The sequence below is a fragment of the Leptonychotes weddellii genome, chromosome 9, assembly GCF_054177405.1.
Source record: "Leptonychotes weddellii isolate Sample4059 chromosome 9, ASM5417740v2, whole genome shotgun sequence".
NCBI lineage: Eukaryota > Metazoa > Chordata > Mammalia > Carnivora > Phocidae > Leptonychotes > Leptonychotes weddellii.
The window spans coordinates 98,940,905-98,959,299 of record NC_138377.1 but is presented as its reverse complement, the minus strand read 5'-3'; the positions used below and the strand labels follow the sequence as shown (position 1 = coordinate 98,959,299).

Below are 18,395 nucleotides of genomic sequence, written 5' to 3'. Positions count from 1 at the left end.
TTTATTGACAGATCAGGGTGACATCAGGTAGTAGCGAGAAAGCAAGATTAGGAACCAAGTACCAAAACTTGAGGGAACAAGGAGGCACAACTGAGAGGTAGGTGGGTGCCTGATGAAGAGGAGTAGAGAATGTTGTGAGTGGAGGTGGCATAAGAGGCAGAGGACAAAAAGATCAGTGACGTTTTACTTCATCAGAGGTCTCTCTGTGGTTAAGGTAAAGGATATCATCTGTAGCCAGTTAATGCCAGTTCATGGAAGATAGTTAAAGAGCTGGAAGGAATCTTAGAGATTATCTCATGTCATCTCTTTGTTTTGTGGATGAGGAAGCTGAGGTCCAGGGAGAGGAAAGTACTTTCCCAATGCATTATGTATGAGTTTAGAGTGAGTTTAGAACCCTGATCCCCTGGTTATCAGCCCAGAGTTCATTTTACCAAAATACCTTACAGCTGCAGCATCTTTTCCCACCTCGCTCTTTGCTCTATTAGAGGTCCCAGGCTTTGTGTTTGTAGCCGCCATCATTACTGTGGCTTACCAGTCTTCATGACCACCTTGGATGGGAACAGTAGGAAATGTGACTGTTTTGCTACTTAAATTTCTTTCATCATAGGTCTTTTTTTCCTGTTGTCTTCCTTCCTCTTCTTATCAAACGCTAGTGGATTTCTTGATTATATCTTACAGGGAGGAGCTAACATTTGAGATGCTTGTACTGGAACCCCGTGCTTCTGATGATGAAACGCTTGAGTCTGAGGCCTCCATTGGGACTGCTGATAGCTCAGAAAATTTGAATATTGAGTCTGAAGGTGCCATCTCTGAGAAATCAGGTAAATGAATATATTAGATCAAAGACTCCAGGTTTTGCAAGGGACGATTAAGGATTCCCAAGCTAAGACAAAATCCCTTTCAAGAATGCCTGAACTTATGTGAGAAGGTGACAAAGTCCTAAGGAGTTCAAATATACTGATCTTTGTGAAGCTTCCATTATGTATTGTTCATCAAACCAAACATTTAATGTAATGGAGTTTTTTTTGTCAATTTTAATGTTTTCTCCTCTGTTTACCACAGAGAAAACCCAATAATCACAACACATGTTGTCTTACTGACCCATGATCCATGTTCTAAGGGTGGTTAGTAGGAGTTGTGCCCTGCTGAGAGATGGGCTCATACCAAAGGAGATATTTAACTACCTGGCATGTCTCAGGGAGACTTAGAATTACTACATATCCTGGCAGTATTTTAAATGATAGTGACAGTTGTAGACCTCTCCTAATGGGTAGTCGAACTCCAGACTTCTTGGGGTTGATTCTTAAATGATATGTGTAGAAATGGATAACTTCTCAGGTTATGACTGTGGACAAAGTAGGTCAGCCTGGACCCTTCAGACCTCAGCCCACCCATCACACGGGAATGGTGAAACCTATTCTTTTGGGATGATTTGCTTTAGAGGAAATTGTCACTTAGAGCTTTGATCTCTCCTTTTGCTTTAGAGAGAAGCTTAGCCCCGAGCTCCCTGAAGGCGGCTGGCAAACCTGAACCTTCAAGCAAGCTACGAAAGCAGCTAAAAAAGCAGCAAGACTCTTTGGATTCGGTGGACTCTTCAGCCTCTCCTTTATGTTCGTCTAACACTGCATCTTCTCATGGGACCAGAAAACGATTTCAGATTTATTCTAAATCTCCATTCTACCGAGCTGCCTCAGCTGGGGAGGCCGTGGGAATGGAAGGGCCATTGGGCCAGACCAAATCCCTGGAAGACAGGCCTCAGTTCATCAGCAGAGGAACCTTCAACCCTGAAAAGGGCAAACAAAAATTAAAGAATGTGAAAAACTCACCTCAGAAAACCAAAGAGACCCCAGAGGGGACAGTTGTGTCTGGCCGCAGGAAAACTGCAGACCCAGACTCCAGCTCCACCCAACAGCTAGCTCTCTTTGGAAACAATGAGTTTATGGTCTGAACTGGCAGCTGGGTACCCTTCATGGCTACAGAGTGGTAAACACATCTCATCTTCAGGGCCTCTTCTCATCCCCTCGTCCACAGTAGTCCATCCTAACTGTGGTCCTGCCTCTTGCCCACGCATACACCCGAGGACTTGGGTGCTAATGTCCTGGGCCTCCGGCAGAAGCAGAAAGGCTTCTCTGAAGCCTGCTGGGGATGGTGCCGGCTGTGCCTTGGCTGCTGTGTTTGCCTGGACAGTTCACTACGTGGAGCCGCCTAGGGCCGGCGCATTTGGGTCAGGTTGGCGGTCTTCCTACTTGCCTCTCCTCCACCCTCTTTTCCTTCCCAGAGGTGGGTGTTGAACTGGCGGGGGGACATGGTAGGCCTGAGGGAACCACTGATTTTTGACATTTGAAGAAAACATATAAATCTTTCTTAACCGTGAAAGCAAAAGCCTTTGGGTTTATTTTGGGATAGTTAGGAGCTGGGGTAGAATATAATTTTTTTCCAAGGATTTGTAAACAAAAAGCCTAAGCCCTCTATTTTAAGATCTTTGAGAAATACTCCATGTTATATCCTGGGGGAAAGTAAAAAAGTAATTGTTTCCATGAAGCCATCAGAGCATGTCTCAGACATCTGGTTACATGATGAAGAAGAGAGTACGTGTTTTGTTTTTTGATGATGTTCAGTGTCATAATAATGCTGGTTTCATTCCTGGTTAGTTCCTGCCAAATATATTGCATGGGCTGAAGTTTCAGTTGCCCTGCTGTTCTCATACTTCCTGGTCCTAGGATTAGGTTCCTCTAATTTTCTTTTTAAGTCTCAGAGACATGGTGATCCCTAAACATGAGGGTCTCATCCTAATCCACCCAGGCTTTCCTCTTTGTATAGATTAAACTGAAGATCGCATATGAACCTGTTCATCTTCCACCACAAACTCAGACAAGTAATGTGACCATCTAATCACTTCTCCCAAAACATTCATACACAACACTGCATGAATAAGTGTTAACAGAAAGCTGCCAAAAAAATAAAAAGGTTTTTAATATAACCATCTAACTATTATCTTCTTTTCCTCAGACCATCAGTATTAAATAGATGAAAAAATAAATCAAGGACTACTTGAAGCTATTTTTGTTAATATTCTGGTTACTGAAGTTTACTGTAAATATATATGTATAGTATGCATATTTCTTTTTAACCTTATGCTTCCCTCCTCCTCGTGGAATTTTTTCCCACAGATTAGGGGCCATTGGATAGGGGTGAGAGCCACTGTCCCTGGGTTGAGGGAAAAATCAGACCATCTTTTTCACCACTGGGTGTCTCCATACACCTGAGCTATAATAGCATTTTAAGCTTCTTAGCATTTGTGGGATTAGAATCTGTTTTTGCTATTTATAATATATGGAAAATGAAACATGATACTCTTTCTTGAGATAAGTATGTGAAAATGTTTATTTTTAAAGTCACTAAATGCATCTTGTCTAACTACCACGTGCACTGTTCTGAAAAAGAGCCTTTACCATCTGTAACCCGAATTTTGGTTATTCTTTCTTTTCATACTTCTTCATTTGAAGTTGTAGAAATATTAAGACTTTTGTTAAGGCAGATTCTCTCCTGTTACACAACACTGAACCTCATGTCACTGCCTCGGTGGTTATTGTCAAGCCCCAGAGGTCAGGCTTAGAACATCATTCTGAGTGGCAGCTAAACGTAGCAGGAGTTTTACCTCTCCCTGGTTTGGTTTCAGAAATGAGCTAGGGAAGGGAATCTTAAATCTCCAGAATGATGATGGTTGAGTAAGTGTTAGATTTCATATCCTGCAAACATCTGCCACCTTGTTCATGCTGAGGAGTAATAAATGGAAAGCCTTTTAAAAATTGGAACTTTGGAGAATGTCCTAGAGGAAAACCCAACCCCTCAGCATGGTCGGGTCCAAGTGGGACTTCTGGGGCCCCGGGGCCCCAAGCGGGGCTGCGCAGGCCGTGTCAGTATTCCTGGGGGAGTAGTGTCCTGCTGGGCATTGACTACTACTCTCTGCTTGCTCCAGAACATTGGTTAAATACCGTATGAAAAAGAGATGACCCTTGTTGGATAATTTCCTGTGGCCCCGAGGAACAGCCTGGAGAACACATCTTGGCATATGTCCTCTCTTCTAAATTTTTTCAGATTTTCTTTGTTTGTTTGTTTGCAAAATAAGTTTTTGGCAGTTGAAAAAAAAAAAAACTCATATAGGTCACTTTATAGGAACTAGGCAATGGATGTTAAGAGACTTTATATTTCTCAGGGACCTGAAACCTGAATTTGGATAAAATTAAATAAAAAATACTTGTTTTTTGGTTGCTAGATTTGTGGATTTCTAGTCATTTAACCAACTGCCAGAACGGAGGGTGGCGGGTGGGGAGAGATCCACACAATCGTAAGAATGGAGAACAAGTGTGGGACCCTCCCTCTGAAGGAAAGAAAGCTTTTCTTCTCATAGGATGACAAGTACTGTTGGCCTGATAAAGAGATGAAGCCATAACTCTTAAAAACTGTCAGAACCGAGTGCTGTATCTTCTTCCATCCGGTCTTAACTGATCCTCTCCGTGGTTAAAGCGATGTTACCACGAAGTGATGCTGTATTATAATCACTTAGGACGAAAATGTTTAACCTTCATCTATGTCGCAGTTGTACCGCCCATTGCTTCTCCTTTGCTTTTCTTTGACCTCAGATGCCACAGACAAAAACCCTGTGTGGCAGCGATGGGCAGCCCCACATTTGGAGCCCATACTCCAAAATACAGAGGAATTCTGTTCATATCACACATTCCCAGCCCCAAACAAAGCCTGGATTTTCACTTCTCCACATTAAAGCCAACTATCCCTTATCATGGAAAATGTAATAGAAGCAGAGTAGTACAATTTTAAGGTTACAGTGTGTATCATTAAGTGAAGCAAATCTGTTTAACAGCAAGAATCAGGGAGGTGACATACTTAGTTTGTAATGCACTTCCTGCCATTTTAATTCCTTTGCCACTCTAGGCTTCTGGAAATACAAAGGGAGATACAGAGTTTCCAGTATGGGCCTTGAAGAGACAGAGGGACCCGAAGTCAGGGGTGGGATACCAGAGCCCCTACCTTCTCATGCTTTGGAAACCAGCTGCAGCTCTTACCCTGCTGCTGGGAGGTTGGTGGAGACTTCTGTGTTCCTTGACAGTAGGCTTCTTTTCACTGTCAAAGAGAAGAGGGGGGGTCCTAGAAGCATGCTGAAAAGAGGAGGTCCAGCAAGGTTCTGCAGGTCCACTTCAGTGACTGTGGGCCATGGTTTTCCTTTTCTTTTGTTTTTTGTTGTTTTTTTTTAACTATAACTAACGAATGTGTACCTTTCACAAGCACTTTGGTAAACTAGAGAAGAAATTCTCAGGATGTGTTCAAAGCTAAGAGAGTTTTAATTTTAAAAAGACATATAGTCCAGATGGCTTTCCTCATCCTCCTCTCCTCTTTTTTCTCCCTTGGTGGGGGAGCTAGGCATGGGGCATGCATCATTCTGTGTTGACAAATGCGTCATGCCTATCCATAATTTTGTGACAGTTCCCCAGCACTGTCCCACAGTAGCACCATGCTAGCCTTGGTAGTGAAAGTCCTTGGTATCTGAGGGAGTCCTCAGTCTTTCTGTGCCCCTCACATACTTTTAACCACTTTTCTCTGGAACCACTCCCACATTTGATTTGGTGTTAAAAGGTAACAGCAAAATGATGATCGTGGAGATGGATCTATTGGGTCTTGTTGGTCTCTTGGTTAAAACTGTTCTTCAAAAAAGCCACACGAACGGGCCTATCACCTTGCTATTCATTTATAATTAATACCTATTTATCAGTCCTCTTAGGTCACATAAAAGTTGCACCTTTTGAACCAAGTAACTGTATTTACTAGGGGAAAGGTGTGGATTACAGATTAGTATTATATTATTTTAATGGATTTAAAGTAATTTATAAGTATGCTGAGTGTAAATTTTTAAAAGACTATGTATTGTAAAAGGACGTATCCTGTGAAATATATCATTTTACTGTTTAACAGAATAATTCTATAAAAAGAATGATTTATCTCACCCACGGAACTGATTACATTCCTGATGCAATCAACAGGCACTTTGTAATTTCCTTTGGGGTTTTTTTTTGTTTTTTTTTTTGGATCAGGAGGAGCAAGACATCATCTGTATAAAGTGCAGTTTGTGTCACTCAGAATATGCACTGTATAGCTACACAAAAGCAGCTTGATGAACAAATCACTCCATGGCTCATTAAAGAACAAAGCTTCCAGAAGCAGCAATATGTGTGGTTTGTTTTCTGACCATCCTGGCTCCCACCCCAACTCACTCCAGTCCCACTCCAAGAAACAGCAATGATTTTTGTTTGTTAAGCTGATTTTTGTTTAAGGAAAGGACTGAGCCCCAAAGTAACAAAGTGCAGAAGCAGTAATTATTGGAACTCCGCTGAATTCAAGTGAAGGTGAGATTCGAGATAATCTTTTTCTGTAAGAGATGCTAGCGGCTAGCTGTTAAGACTTCCTTTAATCAGCCTAGAGCTAGGTGGACAGTGAAGACGGTAGGTCTACAGTTAGGATCCTCACCAAAAAGACTATGAAGAAGTAGCAACATCTGCTAGTAGAGGCCCAGGAATTCATGCCTAGGTTGTCATTTTTGTTCTGCCACTATGCTGTGTGACTTTGGGAAAGTCATGAGCCCTTTCTGGGTGTCAGTTTTCCCATCTGGAGATGAGTTCTCTTCCTCAGGTTTACTTCTCTGTAACTCCTACGGACTCTCAGGTCTCAGTGTAAAAGGCAGTTTTACTGGAAATTTCCTCTTCTCCCTTGAACTGGATTAGATGTCTCGTGTTCTCAACAGTGCCCAGTATTTGTGGCATCAAAAAACTGTTTTGAGGGGGGCCTGGGTGACTTGGTTGAGCATTTGCCTCTGGCTCAGGTCACGATCCCAGGGTCTTGTGATGGAGCCCCATGGCCGGCTTTCAGGAGCTGCCTCCTTCCTCTCCCTCTGCCTGCCGCTCCCCCTGCTTGTTCTCTCTCTCTCTCTGTCAATAAATAACTGTTTGATGTAAGCTTCCCAAGGCAAGAAATGTGCTTATCTTCCTGACTCTTAGATCCCCAGCACCTAATAAAAGGTGCCCTTGCTTAAATATTGGACGAGCAGGTTGAGTGAGATCAGGGGTTCCCAAATGCCAAACTAGGTCTAAGGTGAAATGGAAATTTATTCAGTTTTTAAAATCCTGAGATCATTTTCCCATTTCTTTTTGCATTGTTTACATTTTTGCATCAAATTTACATCAAAATGAAAAGGATAGTGAATGGTTTCTTAAAGTTTCTTTAATTGGCCAAGTAAAACCTAGAAACGCCATTTTGAAAATGTACCCCTGTGGTAACCAAATCTACAACAAACCTTCCCAATGCTTCTTGGCGTCTTTGGGTCTTTCTCTGCCTTTCCTACCATCAGATAGTCCCTTAGGGTGGAAGAGGAAAACCGTCTCACAAATCTGAAAACTGCAGTTGAAAAGAAAGGCCCAGATAGGTCCACAGAGACTGTCTCTGTGTGCTTCATAACCAAAGACATTTCTGGCGTTGAGGGCAAAAAAGCTTTCACAGTATCCCCTCTCCTAGCAACGGCCCTAAATGCAATGAAAGCTGTTATCCATTCGAATTTCAGTGGGGCCAATTTACAGCAAAATGTTGAATAAATCCTGAGATCAACTGAGCTCTGTATTGTATAAGGAAAACAAGAGCCACTCCGTGTATTTCAGGTGAGAGGGACATAATACAGGAATTAGGGGTTTAATAATACACACTGGAAGAACTGAAGAAACAAAAGTCAGAGAAGCTCCCACAGAAAAGGTCGAGAAAGCCAACACAGATCTCAGCCAAAAGATCCAAAGTTAAGAGCTTGCCTGGAAGCTACTGCAATTCGAAAGAAGGCAGCCTGAAATCACCTTCCCACACAGCAGGCTGCAACTGCCTCCAGAGGAATGACTTCATCATTTACCTGCCTTCCATTAGCTAGCCATAGGGGGAAGAGGATCCTGGGAAATGTAGTTCCTGGCATCTCTGCAGTGAGGACAAGACCTTAGAAGGGGGTAGTATTGATGCCAGGTTGACAGCAGCTAATCCAGTTTATATATCTCCTCTATTTCTCCAAGACTTCCTCCTGGAGATCCCAATCTCTCCCAGTGTAGAATTGCTGTGCTCACACATCCCAGACACCAGCCCATGAACTTCCAACAGGCCACCTCTGCACAGCTATGTTCTGAGATGCATGACTGTAGGGTAGATGTCCAGGGCCTATCTGGTCCTGTTTCATCCTTCTTTCTTGCTACACTGCCTTTGTGCAGACTTTTTATATGCAGGCCTTTAAACCTTACGGATGAAACTTTTGATAGGGAACTGGATAGTATAATGGCATTATAGACATTAGATGGCTTGAATAACAGGCAAGTCTGGTGTTTTTAGAAGATCAAGAATATGGGGCATCTGGGTGGCACAGTCAGTTGGGGATCCGACTCTTGATTTTGGCTCCAGTCATGGTCTCAGGGTTGTGGGATTGAGCCATGCATCAGACTCTGCACTGGGCGTGGAGCCTGCTTAGGAATCTCTCCCTCTTCCTCTACCCCTCATCCCCACTCTATATCTATATATCCATATATAAAGATCAAGAATAGTTTGTGCTCAAGTGGAAAGGGCTCAAGCTGGGCAATACTTGCCATACTCTTTCCTCTTTGGGCACCAGCCTAGCTATTATCATTTCCAGAGCAGAGTGTCCTGAACCACCTCCTTCCATCAAGGCAGGATATCTCTGTGAGCTGGGAGAATTCATGCACAGGCCAAAGAGCAAGAATCCCCTAGGATTTTACAGATTTCTCACATGACCTTCTCCTCTTGACTTCAGGCATTTCTTCTTGGAGGACAGGAAATGCAACAGAATCGTTCAGGCATTCTAGGGGTGGGGAGCTCTGGGGGAGCTCAGGATCCTATTTAATGCCAGAGTTAAGTGGAGTTAAGTAGAGTTGCACCAGGGTTTAAGTTCTCTCCAAGCCTCAGTTTTTTCATTTATCACTGGGGATGACTGGTCCCTGTCCCAGAGCTAATCTGAGGATTGAATATCAATGCCCATTCAGCACTCAGTTCACCGCCTGGTGTATCATCAAGTGGCCCACACAAGTTCACTTTTTGCATTACTATCATTTCCTAGGTCTTTTGGGTCTGTCTTTGCAAAGGAGGAGGTTTTTCGGAGCATCTCTCCATAAGGAATTAAGAAGTGAAAGAGACTCTCCTTCTAAAAAAGTGCCTGGCGTCGAGTGGGATGTGCTCACCTTTGTTTATGGAGGGGTGAGGAAGGGCAGGAAGAGAAACACCGACAGCGCCTGTGGGGTGGTGGGACCCCACCTGGAGAGAGGCTGGGTTTTGACTCCTGTGGGAGATTTTGAAGCTGGGCTTGAATGTGTTGCCCCTGGACTCTGCCGTGGCATGGAAACCAGATGGAACACAAGAGTCTGTGCTCATTTCTTCAGTGTCCTCCAATGGAGAGCCTTTAACACATTTGTTTTCTTGGTTTTATTTTTTGTCCACTTTTTTATTGAGATTTAACATAATACAGTAAAATGCACAAATCTCAAGTGTGCGGCTCAATCAATTTTTATGAATGAGAGAATTTGTGAAACCACCACCTAGGTCAACATCAAGAACATTTCTAGTCACCAGAGGGCTCCTCTGGGCCCCTTTCCAACCACCCCACCTCCCTACTCCAGGGGTAAACACTATTCCAGCTTCCGCCACCACCAGTTAGTCTTGCCTGTTCATGAACTTTGTATAAGCAGAAGCTGTGCCTGGCAAAGTTCTTTCCTTCTACTTTTATGTCTGCGAAATTCATCCATGTTGTCACATGTGTTGGTAGTTGATTCTTCTTGATTGCCGTTTTCCATTAAATGAATATACCATAATTTATTAATTCATCCTACTGCCGATGTACTGTCAGGGGCTATTATGAATAAAGCTGCTGTGAATATTTTCATAATATCTTTTGGTGGATATTTCTGCTTGGGACACATACCTACAGGTGGGATTGCTGGGTCACAGGGCAGGCAAGTGAGTGCCTTCAGTAGGCTGTTTCCTAAAGTAGTTGGACCCATTTACTTCCTCCTCCCTCAGTTTTTGAACATATCACAAAGGAGCTTCTCCATTGGAGTATTCCCTATGGTCTTGCGGAAGAAGAGGAGCTCAACTCGTTCGGAAGTGATAAACCTCAAAGATGGGAGAAGCAGGAGCAATTTCCCAAACCTGAACGGGAGAGAGGACACCATTAGTTTCATTACCAGCTTCTGAGCATGAGTCATGGGGGCACTGGGATAAAAATAGTGAATAAATATTGTTTATTATGTGCAAAGATTGTAAAGTGAGAAGTTATTTATATTAATGCTATATAGAATGTGTTAATCATATATATGATTATTATGATAATTATGAGATGATTAATACTATGCATATTTGAATAAGAATATAAATGCCCCTCTGTAAGTCCAGTAGGATGATAGAATAGCCATTAGTGAAAGTGTTCTGAAGTTGAAGCATAATTTTTGTGTGCAAAAGAGATACTCATCCTAAGAAAAGAAACTGCAGTTTTAAATAAGAACGATTAAAAAAAATTTTTTTTAAAAAGGGCTCAGTCAGTTAAGCATCCGACTCTTGATCTCAGCTCAGGTCTTAATCTCAAGGTCGTGAGTTCAAGCCCCACCTTGCACTCCACGCTGGGTGTGCAGCCTACTGAATGAATGAATGAATGAATGAATGAACAAATCGATCAATCAATCCATCAATCAATCAAACAAACCATCTGCCAAGGCAAGGATCCCCAGTGCAGAGAAGGTAGATGGTGAAGGTCCAAAAGACAGATGGGAGGGATCAACAGAGGTCACTGCCCAACATCAAGGAGGCCACTTCAAAGTGGGGCAGCTCCACGCTCAACTCCCACCGTGGAGGTCTGTGGGAGGCCTTCCCTCATCTCCCAGTTATCTGCGGGACTTATTTGTTTCAACCCAAGGGCTTTCTTTCTCTTGCAAGTGCCAAGTGAGTGGGACAGAGAAGTTGCACGTCTTATGCTTGTTCCTTCCTCTGTTGTTTTTCTGAGCTAGGGAGTTTCAGGAAGAAGTAACTAGAAAGTCAAGTAGAGAAATTGTTTTTCAAACTGGAGGTATTCGTCCCCTAGTGGATCTAAAATTAAACTTAGTGGGTCACCACCAGCCACGCTCACAGCCTCTCAGTAGCTACTGCCCCCAAACCCAGCCACAGCAGGGCTCTCATCCATGCATGTGGCTTAGCCAAGTGCATCCCTATGGGATGTTCCCCGGAGCTCCAACAGACCTGGTCATGGTCCCTCAAAACTACCTCTTCCTCCTGACTTTCATTTCTTGACTCCCGCTTCTCCCAAATAGCACCTCTTCTCTTGCTCCTTACATCCATCCATGTACCAAGTCGGACGCATTCTGACTCCTGGAGGCCCCTGCAACTGTCCTCTCCCTACAGCCACTCCCAGAGAGCAGGACACCAGGGACTCCCCTGGAGGATGGCAGTGCGTGCTTCCCTCCCCGGTCATGTACTCTGGACTCACTCTAGCTCTGTGTACAACACCCTCCTGCTCAAAAGCCTGCAGTGGCTCCCCTCTGCCTACCAAATCCCATATGGCCTTCGGCCGGCATTCGAGGTCCTGGACTGGCTGGCCCCAGAACGCTGTTCTAGCTTAATCTCCTACCTTCTGCTGGCAGCGATCTGTTACACCTTCCAAACCTGGCTCCTGCCCTAGCTGTCTACTTGGATGCGTAGCGAGAGATAGAGGTATCCGAACCCCTCACTATCTGATGGGGGTGGTTCTCATCTGTAGTGGGGCCACTGTGCTGGGCATCCTGGGAAGGCAACAACTTTGTCTTCTGCTCATTTTGGTCCCCACCCCTGGGACCTGGCACACAGGAGATGCTGGATTCGTGCTGGTTGAATCAGACCTTTGGGCCATCTAATGAGTGACACCAGGGATGGTGTCAAAGTGGTGGGGAGGAGGGGGAGGGTAAACAGGTGAAGGGACAGATGGGCAGGGAGGCAGGTGCTCAGGTCACCTCACAGGCTGGCTGGGGTGGTGTGCCTTGCTGTGCTGGCTCAGCATCACTTGGGACTGGTCCTGCAAGGCCTCCACGTGCTCAGGATCCTTCAGGCCCCGAGTTTCTGGAGAGAAGCATCGGCAGTGAGCTCTTCTCCCAGCCCGCCCGGCCTGCCCCCGCCACAGTCAGCCAGGGCCCTCAGGCGGAGTGAACCCAGCCCTGCACCTCATTCCTCCTGCTCCCCAGGGAAGAAGCCTGCACACCCCCGGGTCTCTGTGGGGTGGTGGAGGCAGAGGGAGAGGCAGAAGGAAATCACTGGAATTTCCATCTACCACACTTCCATAAGGCTTGGGCAAAGACTCAGCTACCTGGTTTGAAGAGGACCAGGGCCTTCATGCAGGCGAACTCTGTGGGGTCCACCGCCAAGGCTCGGAACCGTGAGATTGTTTCCTGCAGGATGCGGCTCTCTGCACTGGCCAGTGCCAACCGGCCCTGGGAGCTCCCAGCAGCGGGGGCCTCGGGCGCGGCCAGCAGTGGGCAGATGTCCAGAGGCAGAGACCACTGTATGGCCCCGAGGAGGAAGAGTTCACTCCATGCCTCCTCCAGCAGGATCACCTGTACTCAAAGAAGGAGCGAGCATGATGGCGGAGATCCAACATCTCTGGCTCAGCCTGAACCTCTGCCACCTTCTCCGGGGCCCTAGGAAAGGAAGGGCTGCCCCTGGATGCCCAGACCATCTCCTGACCTCTGCCTGACATTGAGCCAGAGGCCCAGGGCTCTGGGATTTGGTATGATCTGGCCCAGCTGCCTAGGCTCCAAGATGCTCTATGCATTCCCTCCAGAGCCTCAACTGGAACATTTAGGAAAGCCTAGAGCCATGGCAGTTGGGCAGCCTTAGGGACAGTCCCCACAAGCGTCCCAAGTTGAGTGTGCTCAGCAGACTCGGCCTGACCTCTGAGCTGCTCCATCCAAACCATTGGCCAAGTGCTCAGACCCTCAGTGTGCCTCTCTTCCTGGGTTTATCATGACAGGTCTGCTTGCCCTTGAGAAGCTCAGAGGGAAGTCCTACAGGTGAAGAGGTTAGGCGGAAACTCGAACCCTGAAGTCAGAGGCGTCTGTGCTCCTAGAGAGCCCAGAGTCTCCCACTTGCACTATTCAGGGTGTGCAGACAGCCCTGTCACATACAGAGGGACTGTAGGACCTGAGGTTTTGTCCAGGAGGAGAAAAGACCCAGGGGACCATAGGCACTGCCTTCAAATCCCTGAGTGGCCCTAGCCACCATCATCCCCGAGGTGCACAGCCCACTATCACCTCTGCCCAGAGATGTGAGCGCCCCCAGTGGTCACATCCCTGAGACATGGATCCCTGACCAACACTGACTCAGAGACACGTGCATCCCAACCGTGACCATCGCCGAGCTTCGGGCACCCCCAGTCATCACCTGCGAGGGGCTGTATGCGCTCCCGACGCAGCTGACTCAAGTGCATCCCCCGACACACACACCTGATCGCGGAAGGGCAGGTTGGAGAACACGGGCAGGTTCTTGGCCCACTTGACGGCCATAAAGAGGAGGCGAGCTGATGTCTCATGGATGCTGTCCAGGCCACAGGGCGATGAGGAGGAGTATGGGGATGAGGGAAACTCGGGATCATCGCTGGTGACATCAATATTCTCGTCAGCTGTTGGAGGAGGAGGTGGTGACATCAGCTCCCAGTCTGGGGCCGGGGCAGGGGCTGCTCAGGGCCCCAGCCGGCCTCCCACTTACCATCCTCTGGCTCCAGCTTAGCACATGTTTCGGCTGTTATAAGGCTGGCCATGAAGTGGTGGTGCCCCGGCGGCGTGAGGGCCCCAGGCCCCAGGGCTCTGGCTGCAGAAACAGGCGTGGGGCCCCGTGGGCTGGGCCCCGCCGGGGCCAGGGGGGCCCCCAGGGGCTCCAGCCGGGGCTCCGGGTCTGACTCCACGCTAGCCAGCCGCAGCTGGGCCGAGCTCCGCGGCTGGCGCTCATTCTGCACAGCTGCGGAGGCAGGAAGGGTCAGGACACCCCCCGGGCCTGGGCCCCCATCTCTTCCGTCACTCGTCTCTGGGATGGGCCCCGACTCACCGTCCTGGTTCATGCCCTCCTGCAGGCACTTCTTCAGGCGGCAGGCCTGGCACTGGTTCCTGTGGGCCTTGTCCACCGGGCACATCCCCGCCCCCACCTGGCACCTGCAGGCCGAGGGCGCCCAGGGTGTCAGTGCCCCACCACCCAGGCCCTCGGCCGTGGGTTTGGGACATGCTTGGCCCAGTCCCTCCGCCCCTGAGAACGTCCTCCCCCGACACACCCCGCCCAGGGTCCCGCAGGGGCGGGAGGGGCAGGGCCGTCCTAGGCGGGCCCCCCTCACCGGTAGATGAGCCTCCGCCGCACGCTCCTCTTGAAGAAGCCGCTGCAGCCGTTGCAGGCGTAGATGCCATAGTGCTTCCCGCTGCTGCTGTCCCCGCACACGCGACACTGCAGCGAGGGGCCCGCGCCTGAGGGGGGCAGGGGCCCGGCTGGGTCGCACCCCTCCCTCCCACCGGCTCCGCGAGCCCGCCCCGCCAGCCCCGGCCCCGCCCACAGTTAAAGCGCCAGCCCCTCTGGTGCAGACACCCCACCCCGCGCCCCTCCCCGGGCTAGCGCCGGCCTCCACCGGCCCGCCCCCCGTTCCCTCTCTGCCGGTGGCTTCAGGCTCTGTCCTCCCACAGAAGCCTCCGGGACCCCACCCCTGGGGGGCTCCGCGGCCACACCCGAAGGCTGCTTCTCTCTCCTTTCCTGTGCCATCCTGGCTCTGCCCACCACCGAGGGTTCTGGGTTGGCCCGCCTGTTCCCTCGCTCTTGCCCACAGCCCTTGGAGCTCCTTTCAGGGTCCCTGCGACCCTCTGGTCCACACTGCACTCCCCGAGGGCCCAGACCCCACCTCCAGGAAAGCCCTACCTGCGGGCTCCTCTCCCAGGCCCCACCTGCCCGGGGAATCCTTCCTGGAGGCAGCCACAGTCGCCGGCCCGGCTGCAGCCATGTTGGAGCTCATGCTCGGGCAGTGGGCCCAGTGCTAGTGGGTCCCAGGGCAGCCTGCACCTGCCTTCCTGAGGGAGACGCTCTGAGTGGGCCCACCCTTGGCCTCCCTCTTTTGACCTCTGTCCCTCTCTTGGTGCGCCTGTCTCCTGTTTCTACTTCTCCCCCTCCCTGGCGCTGGTGGTCTCCCTCGCTCCCTCCCAAGTCTCTCCTCTTTGTCCTCCTGCCTCCCGTCTGTCTGAACTCAGAGCTGCCCCAACTTCCCCTCGCCACAGCGGCTCTGGCTCTAGGAGACTTCTCCCAGGGCAGTGCTGGACGCAGCTTATGATCCTCTTAATCTTTACTGTCTCCACAGGGGATCAACCGGCCACCCCTGCGGCGTCACCAAGGTGCCCCCGGAGCCCCCCCCAACCCCCGAGCTGCCCAGTGTCTCTGGTCCCTTCTGCCCCGTGCTCTCAGCGGGCTGGCCATCCAATGCCAAATCTCGAAGGGAGGTGAGGACTCCAGGTCCCCCAGGACTTTAAATCTCTTTGAGCTGCTGGGCATGTGTCTGGGAGCAAGTTATGTCTGGGAGGAGTATGTGCATCTGTGTGCATATGAGGCTCCAGGTACGTAGTGTTCACTGGGGCTCCAGCCTTCCACCCTCATGGTTCCCACCTGAACCCTTGATAAGGAACCACTTAGGGCCCAGGACCCTCAAATCCTGGAAGGGGGCTCCCCACACATCCAGCACAGAGGTGGCGCCCATCACACAGGGAAATGGGTCTAATGTAGGGTCTGAGGCTGGCCAGGAGGCAGGAAGGCCTGGGGCCCAAGGTGGAGAGTCTCCTTCAGGTCTGTGAGGAGCCCAAGAGGAGCTGTAGGCTCCTGGGGAGCGGGGCCTGCAGGATGGGAGGGCGTGAGGACCCAGCCCCTGAGCCTGGCTCCAGCCTCTCAAGTGGCCTCCCCTCCTTTCCCCCACCCGGCCTCACCGTCCCAGGCAGGCCAGCCTCTCTGCTGTCCCCAGACCCCGTCCTCCCAGCTCAAGCCCATTGTGGTTGTGAGGTGAGGAGGCCAAAGGAGGAGTCTGGGCCTCCACCGGACCAAGCCCCGGCTCCAGAGGGAGTGTGGAGAGAGCTCAGACAGAGTCAAATTTAAATCCCTGCTCCCGCTCAGGCCAGTCACACGGCCCAGCCCTGAGCCAGTGATTTAGCCTTTCTGAGCTTCAGTTTCCGTGTCTGTGAAAAGGGGTATCAAAAGCTTCAGTGCCCAGTACTCAGTAAGAGCATAATACGTGATGGGGGCTGTTACTATGATGATTTCTCTGAGGAAGTCACAGAGCAAGCCTCAGGAAATTGCCTTTCCTTTCCCTGCTCCTCTGCCCCCACCCCCACTCTCACCCCCTGCCCAGGACAGAGCTGGGTTGGTCTAGAGGACACCACCCATCCTCAGCAGACCTCTGCACCTCTGGGGGTGGGGGGCAGCGCTTGGCTTAGGCTTAGAGCCCAAGGGGGAGGGGGAACAGTGAGAAGTTTCTGGAAGGATCATGGAGTGAAGGGGACAGAGGAGGAGGGGCGGGCCTTTGTGTAAGTGGGGTTAACCCTCATTGTGACAGGGAAGCACTACTGGGGATTTGGGAAGTCAGCTCGAGGGGCTTTGTGGGGTAATCCGCTTTCTGGGGCCTCAGAAGATCGAGGCCACCAGGCGGAGGCCCCATACCTGACCTCCCCTGCCTCTGTGCTCACCTGCACCCCTCCAGACAGGCAGCCCTCAGGGCCCTCTACTGGACAGTCTCTAGCTCCATCTAACCTCCACAGCCTGGGGCATCTCCCTTAAACTTGATGTACTTGGTCCCTCCTTCCCAAAGCTTGTCTCTCCTACTTCTAGAGCATGTCTTTACCATCTTCTTCGCCACTCTGAATGGTCATCACCTCAGGGTGCCCCAGAGCAGGCCCCAGAGGACCTTTTCAGCTCTCCTTGGGGGATCTCGCACACACACCCGGCTTCCATGACCCCTTGATCCCTGCCTGGGTCTGGGCCGGAGCTTCCACCCACAGACCCACCCAGAGTTCAGGTGTGGAGACCGACTCCACACGCCTCAACCAGCCCGTCCCCAGCTTGTCCACGGAGATGGTCACCGAAGCCTCCAGACTGAGGGGCCGCCCTGAGCATACGTGTGCCGTGCAGGGAGGAAAGCGCCCAGGGCTGAGCTGAGGGCCTCGGACCCTGGAGGTCTGGGCCAAGGAAGAGCCACTGGGAAAATCAGGACAGCGTGGGTCCTGGGAGCAAGGGAAGGGGAAGATTCGAGGATGAAGCCATCATCCAGGTCAAGTGTCCTCCGACGTCTTTGCATCACCAGTAGTAAGAAGGAGAAAGCAAGTGCAAATACTCCCGACATCATACCCAAACCTCACAGCAAACCTCAACCCACAGGTGAGGAAACCGAGTCTCAGAGAGGTTAAGCAAATCGCTTCTGGCCACACAGCTGCGGAGAAGGAGAGGAGCCTGGGGGCGGAGTCAGGAGTTCCAGACTGGTGTCGGATCCCCAGACTCCTGCTTTCCCCCATGGCGCTCTTCAAAGAAGACTGAGCATCTCTTTGGCTTTAGCAGCAGAAGGTAGCTGGTGCCCACGGCGAGCGAGCGTTGTTCCCGAGGAGAAGGAGAGCAGGCCGCCCTGGGGGACAGGCAGAAACTCCAGCGCCGGGTCTTGTCCCAGGGTTGGACCTCAGTCCAGGTCACCTTTCCCTCCTCAGCCCTGGAAGGTTCCAGGGACTGGGTTCAGAGTTTCAGGTCAGCTGGGCTTGTGGATGACAAGGCACTTAGAGCACAGTAGCTCATTTTTAACTTGTCTTTATTTTCCCGATATTCTGTAGTGGCTATGTGGTACTTAGAATGGCAAAAAATAAATCCGTCAGAATAAAAGACACTAGCCGTGTTTGACGTGCCCGTTCTTACACTGTTTGGACTTTATTACGTTGACCTCTCACGGGGGTCAGCCCGGCTCCTCTCTCACCCTGACCCTCTGTTCTTGGGCAAGTCAGGCCCAGCCAGAGCCTGGACGGTGCTGGATGACAGCCCAGCGGGGCTGAGGGCAGGGGCTCTCTCCCGATTTGTGACCACCAGCTGCTGGGGCAGACGCCAAAGGATTACCCAGCCCAAAGCCTTGAATCTGCTGACGAAGCCGCCAGAGGCCACCTTATCACTAATACAATTATTCCCCCAGGGGACAGGTCAGCAACTTCCCTGACTCCCTGGAGGCCTGGGGCAGGCAGGGCAGGCTGGGAGGGGATGGATGAAAAAGGCTACAGAACTAGACCTCCCTCTGGCAGGTC

General features: G+C 50.1%; 2 protein-coding genes across 12 annotated transcripts in view; one reads left to right on the top strand and one right to left on the bottom strand.

The window, feature by feature from the left end:
• The window catches only part of MYO9A (myosin IXA), a 271,185-nt gene extending 266,959 nt beyond the window's left edge, over window positions 1-4,226 (top strand). For all 11 annotated transcript variants that reach the window (XM_081831336.1, XM_081831342.1, XM_081831337.1 and 8 more), the window contains 2 exons: window positions 679-821; window positions 1,485-4,226. In XM_081831336.1, the coding sequence (XP_081687462.1) occupies window positions 679-821; window positions 1,485-1,948 (607 nt within the window). In that variant the 3' untranslated portion in view covers window positions 1,949-4,226. The remainder of the gene's footprint in view (window positions 1-678; window positions 822-1,484) is intronic.
• Window positions 4,227-9,510: 5,284 nt separating this feature from the next.
• Window positions 9,511-15,100, bottom strand: NR2E3 (nuclear receptor subfamily 2 group E member 3). Its single transcript, XM_031040639.2, has 8 exons — window positions 15,007-15,100; window positions 14,438-14,585; window positions 14,158-14,261; window positions 13,822-14,070; window positions 13,560-13,735; window positions 12,425-12,671; window positions 12,075-12,180; window positions 9,511-10,248 (listed from the first exon to the last, which is right to left on the bottom strand). The coding sequence occupies exons 1-8, from the start codon at window positions 15,098-15,100 to the stop codon at window positions 10,116-10,118; spliced, it is 1,257 nt and encodes a 418-aa protein (XP_030896499.2). The 3' UTR covers window positions 9,511-10,115.
• Between the last annotated feature and the right edge of the window lie 3,295 nt (window positions 15,101-18,395).

Coding starts and splice junctions, on each gene's coding strand:
- NR2E3 (XM_031040639.2), bottom strand. CDS start 15,100: ATGAGCTCCAACATGGCTGCAGCCGGGCCGGCGACTGTGGCTGCCTCC. Junction 14,262..14,437: donor CGGCGGAGGCTCATCTACCG/GTGAGGGGGGCC, acceptor CTCGGCCTGCAG/GTGCCAGGTGGGGGCGGGGA. Junction 13,736..13,821: donor TAAGCTGGAGCCAGAGGATG/GTAAGTGGGAGG, acceptor CTCCTCCAACAG/CTGACGAGAATATTGATGTC.